At 36.4% G+C, this 9,074-nt stretch overlaps 1 protein-coding gene across 1 annotated transcript; it reads left to right on the top strand.

Moving 5' to 3' along the window:
- LOC114529547 (putative uncharacterized protein DDB_G0290521) lies at nt 1–1,145 on the top strand (the record flags this gene model as incomplete). The annotated part of the gene is given in 2 exon segments (XM_028551362.1): nt 1–138; nt 141–1,145. Coding segments are annotated over 2 exon segments (1,143 nt in total), but the record flags the coding sequence as incomplete, so codon positions are not given.
- Nucleotides 1,146–9,074: the final 7,929 nt, after the last annotated feature.

Raw genomic sequence — 9,074 nt, 5'->3', positions numbered from 1 at the left:
CCATCGCCATCGCCATCGCCATCGCCATCGCCATCGCCATCGCCATCGCCATCGCCATCGCCATCGCCATCGCCATCGCCATCGCCATCGCCATCGCCATCGCCATCGCCATCGCCATCGCCATCGCCATCGCCATCGCATCGCCATCGCCATCGCCATCGCCATCGCCATCGCCATCGCCATCGCCATCGCCATCGCCATCGCCATCGCCATCGCCATCGCCATCGCCATCGCCATCGCCATCGCCATCGCCATCGCCATCGCCATCGCCATCGCCATCGCCATCACCATCACCATCACCATCACCATCACCATCACCATCACCATCACCATCACCATCACCATCACCATCACCATCACCATCACCATCACCATCACCATCACCATCACCATTAGTATCCAGTTCCAGTGTTGTTCAACCTAGTCCATCTCCATCGGAATCCAGCTCCTCCAGTGTAGTTCAACTTACTCCATCACCATCAGAATCCAGTTCCAGTGTGGTTAAACCTACTGCATCACCATCAGAATCCAGCTCCAGTGTTGTTCAACCTACTCCATCACCATCAAAATCAAGTCACAGCTTTGTCCTACCTACTCCATCACCATCAGAATCCAGCTCCAATGTTGTTCAACCTACTCCATTACCATCAGTATCCAGTTCCAGTGTTAATGTTAGAATTACTGCGACTCAGTCATTATTCAAGTCCAGCTCTGTTTCAGTTGTCACAACTTCTTCAACCGATTCTCCAACAACCCTCCCTACAGCGGGAATAACGACCTTCGGAATTGTGATGACAATTGACCGCGATTATAACAACCAATTGAGTAATAGCGACAGTCAAGAACATAAAAATTTAAGTTCTGAAATTAAGGGTTTCCTGTTAACATTATATCAACCATTCCCAGGATTTCTTAGCATTAGGATTATTTTGTTCTCACCAGGAAGCATCGTTGTGGATTTTGATGTAATATTCAACTCCACTGAAGCTAACACCACCATCCAAGAAGTTATTGAGCCGATTCAAAAAGCGAAAGATAATAACAACGCACCATTTAGAATTTTATCGGTAGCAGAAGAAGAAGAGGTTGTTCAAACTACTCAAGCACCATCAAAATCCAGTTCCAGTTTTAACGGTACGTTTTAAATTATAACGGTACGTATTCCCTAAAATATGTATATATTTTTGTGCATAGATGCAAATTATGGATAGTTATTTTTCTCAATAACTGATTTTCTAATTACCTAATTTTCTATCATAGCAAGATACGGTGAGTAATTTAATTTTCGGGGATGGTGTTGCATCACTCCAAATGTCTGAGTGTTCAGCCAACACTAAAAATGGTGTAAATGTCCGCCTTCAGCATACACCAAGTCATGGTAAAGGTTTACACGTTTGGTAAATTTACCTAAAGCTGGTGTAATAGCTATTATGCGAGGTGCACGAGTTATTGTACTCCATGATCCGGTGTACTTTAACTTAAATCATGCAAAAATCTTTGCCGTCAATTTTACTCCAAACAGGTGTAAAATTATCGTTTTAGGTTTTAATTTACACGAGACAAAGTAACCAATTTTAACACATTAGTGGTGTTAAATCGGTTAAAACTTAAGGCAAACTTAACTCCCAAACTTTGGTGCTTAAATGTAAAATGCACCAGAAAAACATAATACCATTTTTGGGAATATAATTTTTTTACTATATTACTGTATAAGTTATATAGTAAACGTAAGTGATATACATCAAATAGGGATGTGGTATTGGAAACAAATAGTTAACTTTAAATTTTAATATATTTAAAATTGCGAAGTTTCATACCACTTTATAGACGTATTTGGTAAGCATTTCATCCAACTTGCAAACTGGGCATTTCAGCGCCCATAAAAATTAAATTGCTTCAACTTGTATTGTAAATTGACGGTGATTGAAATCGTTTTGGCATAAAAACGAATGCAAAAACGCTCGAAAACATTAGCGTGTGGCTGTAAGCCTAGGCTACTGGTTGTGATTTGGTCCAGCCGACGATGTGTTGAGCTATATTTACAGGCTTTGGATATACAGGGTGTATAAAAAAGTGCCCCCTATTAAAATCAAGCTTTTGGTAAAATTCTGAATGCCTTATTATTATGCCAAACTCACCGGTGCTTTTAAAAAATGTACGTATAGCTAATTACTATGCTATTTACCAGTGTTAGTCATGCATTCAAATTCCAACAGAATCTTTAGTTCAAAAGGGGGTACTTTTTTATACAGCCTGTAAAGTATTGTATAAGGCGCTAAGTGATAGTAATTCATATGTACAATTGACTTTTGAATATGTGGTGGAAATGGCGCGAGTGAACAAAAGCTCGCAATTGGACGTATGCAACTTTGTAAAACATTTGCAAATTTGTATATGCATATTAGCTTGTATACGTTATGGCAGAAATTTGCTCTCTTTGCCCGCACACGTAGTGGGGAAAAAGTAATGCACTCGTGCACTAAATTATTCAACATGTTGAATATATGGTGCAAATAGCACGCGTTAACAAAATCTCGCAAAACGTCGCCGTGCACTGGGAGAACTTGCTTACGTTAATGTTCACGAGTGACTTTAGCTTAACAGAAATAGCTCTCGTGTGCGTCGGGATTAAGGTCTCTATTGAGTGTAATGAAAACGGAGATTAGTTTTTACTGATATAAAGTATTGTTGATGCAATACTTTATTAGCTGCTACACGCTTCTGAAAAGAAGTTGAGAATTAATGTTTTGCATTACAGGCAGGCGACAGTATGGATATAGCCCCGCCGCACGGCACTATTTGGTGCACTCTCATTTCTTTTTTGACAGGCTGCTTATGGCAGAAGCGAATGGAAAAAACAAACAATCTTTTCTTGTTATGGGTGAGAATTAATTTATGCAGATTTGTTCCGATTAGAGATTTTTTTAGATTAGACTTCCAGACTCTCAAGACCTGCAGAATTTGCAATAGGTTTGTCTGAGGAGGCGTGCATGGTACAGTATATACAAACCTGTCCACCACCACACGTCTAGCATATATTATGTAGTTCATATAAATTATCTTTACCACAGGAAAATGGTAATCTCCACCACTTTACCTCGTAAACTTGTCCACCACCACACGTCTAGCATATATTATGTAGTTCCTATGAATTATCTCTACCACAGGAAAATGGTATGCCACGGCAAGTTGCAGAGAAACGTGGCATTATTTCGGCTCGGTACATATAACCTAAGAACAAGATTTGCTATTGGTTGATGGTAACAATAAAACACAATGAAACTATAAAACTATAGAAATTGATTTCTAAAAGAACGAATCATAAACACTGTTCACAATTGTTACAAAAAGCCAATCAAAAACTCGTTCATATGAAGGTAGATACTTACTGCAAATGATTATTTGTCAATCTGCGCTATTTTTTGGTCAGTGATGTTTGATGCTGAAGCCTTAAGTGTTCTGATTTTATTTGCTAGGATAACTTGTTGCTGGATGATGACAAAATTGGTGTCATTAATATGAAATGAAACAATGTTTGCTGCTTATGCAAGGTTTGTTATGCAATGATATGCCATAAATCATACTATAGTAAATACGTTAGTATGGCCAGGTCAATATTTAACAATTAGTCAATGTGATTACGAGCAAATATTCACTGAGCCGAATAATAATCAACATAATCTCATAAAATTCAATGGTCAGCTCGAAATTTATACTAAAAGTTATTAAACTTAAGTAATAATGTCATCTAAATGACTCAGGTGTAGGACGTTTGTAGGTGTAAAAGCCTAAAAGGCATGCTCACGAGACACGACATAATTATTTGGTGCGGAGAGAAAAAAATATTCAAATTTTAAGCCTCTGAGATCTTTTGAAAAGTCTATTTTTGAGTAAAACAAAACTTTAACGTGCGAAACAATTCGGTAAGTGTTGCATATTTGGTGAATTCACTTAAATTTATAATGGTATATTTTTCTGACCAAGAACAAAGTGATTAGAACAACTTTGCCACACACATCACACATCCTCGGGTGGAATCCCCTACGCTTTAAGTTTGCACGAGAAGCAAAAACGAGCACACTGGGCCGTACAGAAATTTATTGGGGCTTAGCAAAATCTTCTTTATAATTAGGAGGTCGAATCCATTCATAATTCTATTCCTGTCGAGTTTTGATCGTAGACAACCCCTCTTGGTGTCTATGCGGGCACTTACAATCAGATGCAAAAATTAATGAGACAACCACATAAATGACCTCCTCTCCCCAAAATCAATGTTGCGAGGATGTACGGTGGGGAAAAATTGGCTTTTTTTTTAGCATGGACTACGGGAGCAGGGGTACCGCGATGCACTTCAAATTTGATGGAAAATCTGAAAAGTCTCATAATTTTTGCACGTGATTGTAGATGATATAAAACACATTACTCACATCACTGGGTTTTAAAAGTTTTGCACTCTTTTCCAAAACTGAACAAAAAATCTAAATATAAATGGACAATCCCGATTTAAAAGAACTGTCAGAAAAAGAGTCCGACATTGAATATATATGAATGAATATGCTGGACTTCGAGTTTTGAAACCAGCGGCTCCTGTTTTGTTATGAGTATAAAATGAAAACTGATTCGCAGATCCGACTAGGAGGTAGATTTCAAAATACCAACTAATTTTGTTTAAATAACCATTACTGAACAACCAGCCACTATCAACCTGATAGAAATTTACCAATCGTATTTCAAAATGTGGGGTTGTCACAGGGCCAAAACTACACCCCCCTCATAATCGCTCAATAATATTATCGGTGCTAGAGAGCATTCATTATCATTAAAACACAACCTTGTTATTTATTGTTAAAAATTAAGACAAAATGGTGAACGTATGATATTATTAGATCTGTACGTAACGCCCGGTCTCAGAATACAAGAGTTACAGGGTAAATGCAGATACAAGTGAAATAGAATATTCGAACTCAATAACGAACGTACAACTAATAAATTTTAATCAACTAGAAACAATGGCCTTTGTACAAGTCACGCAACGTGTCGAAGTAGTGAGATATTTGGACTGGTATAGCACGATGTGTAACTCGTAGGTTAGGCGTAGATAGTATACTGTAGATGCATGCGTAGAGTTGTAGCTAAAATTTAAATTGATGAATAGACGCAGACATAGATATAGATGTGGCAAGTGTAGGTTCGAACTAAAGTATGACAGTAAAAACTATACTGAGCTAAATTGCTTAAACCATGCAGCAATTAAGAAACAATGTCAATGTCATATAAACAATAAAGAATATAACGAATAACTCTTAAACTTACGTACCCTGGTTTACAATTGTACCCCAATTGTCGTAGATATTAATAAATTTTAGTTGAATAATTTGCGCGTAATTAAACGTTTTTATTGCACAACAGCCAAACTTATTATTAATTAGCTATGCAACAGACCAATATAGCACAATGCTGTATTATTTTGAACTAACAAGATCTAGCTAACAAAGGGCACAGGTTGCTCCCTCTGCTTTTGCGGCTCCGGTAGACCCGTTCAACGCGATAACCAAGGCATGGTTATTATTGTTTAATGTCTGTTTATAAAGACTAGACATGCCTATATATACCAACAACGTAGGGTCATTATTCGACCACAAAGCTACCGGGGTTGTTCGTATCAAACCAGTTGAACTTAATTGAGATTGAAAATTTAATTGAGAATGCATTTTAACACCCCCAAAAGAGATCAAGTTTTTTTAAAGCTTTTTTATTTTAATATCTCAGAAGAACAGGAAATTATGATATACTTGTTGGCCTTTGTTGCTATACGAGAAATATATGGCAGGTTGCTTTTTATATATACCCTGTTATTAAACTTTCGTTATGTTATTGTTTGGATATCTCTGTAGATTTTAAATATCCCCAAAAAAGATCTCCTCTGTTGCTTTCAAGCCTTTGTTAGAATCTGATTGTCTTAATATTATGATTAATATGATAAACCCAATTGAAAGCAAGACGCTCTATTTGAATGCCTGAACCTAATAACTATCTATTTACACACTACCGCGTTCTAATTCTAGCAAAAGCTTGATTTCATTAGGGGGGACTTTTTTGGGACACGCTGTATATTCTAACGATAACAATATACTTGAACTACACACTAAAAATTGCATCGCGTTAGCAAATCGGGCCGTAGCACCATGTCAAAGAATGTTTCGAATAAGTTTTGTGAGATAAAATAAACTGCAATAAAACACGAAAAGTTCGGAAACAGAAAACCGAAGTGAAGTTTCAACAGATCCACAATTTATGTCTCAATAAAGCTTTTGAAACTTCTAATTTAGCTTCTAGAATTGCTATGTGAAGAATTTTATTAGAATGTTAAGTTCCTTCATAAAGCATTTGTCTTTAAACAAATACAGCCCACTCAACCGACTCAATAATTTTTAAATATATAGGCGTTGCTGACTCAATGTTTGTGTTTCCACGCCAACCAGTGACTAATACGTCATTGATTCGCGACTGATCATTTGTGGATCAGACGAAGAAGTCTGAGGTTATACAATTTTGTGCTGGTCGGAATTTTTCTTCTGAAGCAAATATTTTTGGATTCAAAAGTAACTTTAATTTTTCTTTACGTTCACGATAACAAAGTGCCTTGTTTTCTCTGCTTTGAGAATGCTGCAGCTTCTAGTTATCCTGTTTGGAAGTGCCGGACTGCTGTTTGATATTGGCGGTGAGTTTCACAAGTATTTTAATTAATTGCATTGACAGTTATATAACCAGTGTTCAGAGGCATATTAAGCTTCGGCGTGAGAATCCATCGGATTTGTATTGCTAGTATAAGATTTAGAGGATGTTATCATTTGATATATACGAATGATGCTACATACCCAAAGCAATTACACCGTACGCAAGCCATATATCTAATAAAAAGTGGGCAGGTGCTTACCAGTGTAGTGGCTGTCGAATACCTTGCGAGTTTGTGTTCATCGTGACTTGTGCTTTATATTAAATTATTAGTTTAGTGCCAAGTCAAAATATGAACTATGACATTGTCTTAATGTCTTCTGATTCCTGTATTTATCCAGAAAATTATAAACCTAAAAAAATAACAGTAAATAGATCATAAAGCGCTCATACGTGTCGCGGCATTCAGAGCAATCAAGGGAAAGGACAGCTAGTGTATACATGCACTATGCCAATATACGCACGGCATACATTTAATACAAATGTACAATATCGTAACTTCGGCTTAACCTCGAAATTCTGAGATATTTTGGCTTTACTGCCTTATTTTATTTTAGTGTAGATGAAATATATTTGCTAACATTCACACCGACAATTAACCGGAGATATGCATATGTAAGCCACTTATATAAAGCATTAAGTTATTATCAAACTGAAGTGGCCTAAATTGGTTCAAAAGTTATATGTTTGTCTTAAGTGTAAAACAAGAAGATCCATCTATCTGAAAAAGCTCCATGTGTTATCGGAAAATTGATTTTATGATAGAAATAAGATTGCATGTGGCTAACATTCTTGCTTTAAAATTTCCATATAAGTTTTGAGCTACCTGCTAAGATTAATATGCAAACAATCCTGATAACTCCTAATTAAAGAACGGCTATAAACAGTGATCTTTGTACCCTAACAACAATTTTTTGTACTTCATAAAGTGTCCAAGCAAACTAGTCTAGCTAATATTTTTGTAGTATTGTCACTATTGTGCAATCTCATTGCTAAGCCTATGGACACGGCCAGGATATAAATAACCACTGTGTGGTTAATTCGTGATTATTTAAACACAAGGATCACACAGTATTGGCTGTCAACAGCAACTATCAAAACATTCAATTTTACATTTTTAATCACGGTGTGAAAAAAACTTCCTTTACAAAATGCAGTTCTGCTAGCTTATTCTACTTAATTTATTCAGTTCATTCGATTGTGCGTGGATGACTTGGTTTTGTATATCCAATTATTTTTGAATGTTTTTACAACATTGCTGCATGTACATGTATGTGACTTGTTTCCCATGCCGTGCATGCGTGGGGGGAAGGCTTGTGTCTTGTTGGCCGGCGTTTTGAATTCTGTTCCATTATCTAGTATACATGCAGCTAGGGTGTATAAAAAATAAACACTCATTACTGACATTAGGGTTAGGGTTAATACGTTTTTGCTGTCTTTTCAATGAAAAAAGTTGGTAGGCCTTTGAGAATTAATAGATTTTTATATACTTATACCCAATATGCATGTGAAGCGATTTATGATACCATGCAAGAAGAGCAAGAAGAATATCATATTTTTGAAATACGCCATTCAACGTCAGCATGACGACATCATCCATCAAATACGAACTTTGCTTTTAACAGCCAAAAGCCGAACGTTACGAGCGTTAATTATGAAATCGTTACAAAACTTATACACTTTGAGGAATTTTAAGTATGATCATATAAGTCAATATTAATTCATGTGTGCTATTGAAATAACAATACACACTTATGAGTTAATTAGGATCAGCGTCGTTGTTCTGGGTTGTCGGCAAAAGCTATTTTAGTTCCATTTGATTTGAGTAATCCATAAATTGGAATGTATAGAAATATATATGCATGTTAACTATAAGCATCGCTTTGGTTACATACAGGGTGTATCAAAAAAAAGGTAATCCAACTTCAACACGCTATTGTACGTGAACTACTCAGTCTATGAACGAATTTTTTTCACATTCGGAAAGATCAGGCTTTTAACTATCGGATGACATGTTTTTTAATACCAAATGGTGAAAAAATGAGCAAATAGGAGGCTGATAAAAAGTGTTAGTCAAAATGCATATTTTCACCTTTGAGCCTAATTAAAGCAGTGCATAACAAAAGAAAAAAACAATTAATCACAACATGTCACAGCTTGCACTGGTTTTATGCCGCATTGCTTAGAATGTTCTCCTAATGTGATTTATTCCTACTTAATATGCATATGCGGGTCGCTTATTCAAAAGCAAAATTCTTCATTTAAATCCCAAAGAGATTTCATTTTCAATGGTTTTAGTCCCAACTCTCAGAGGTGAAAATATGCGATTTTGACTAACA

The sequence above is a fragment of the Dendronephthya gigantea genome, unplaced genomic scaffold (genome assembly GCF_004324835.1).
Source record: "Dendronephthya gigantea isolate DGI-Jeju-01 unplaced genomic scaffold, DenGig_1.0 000057F, whole genome shotgun sequence".
Lineage (NCBI taxonomy): Eukaryota > Metazoa > Cnidaria > Anthozoa > Malacalcyonacea > Nephtheidae > Dendronephthya > Dendronephthya gigantea.
Note: the sequence above shows the minus strand (reverse complement) of the source record. Positions and strands in the feature narration are given on the sequence as shown.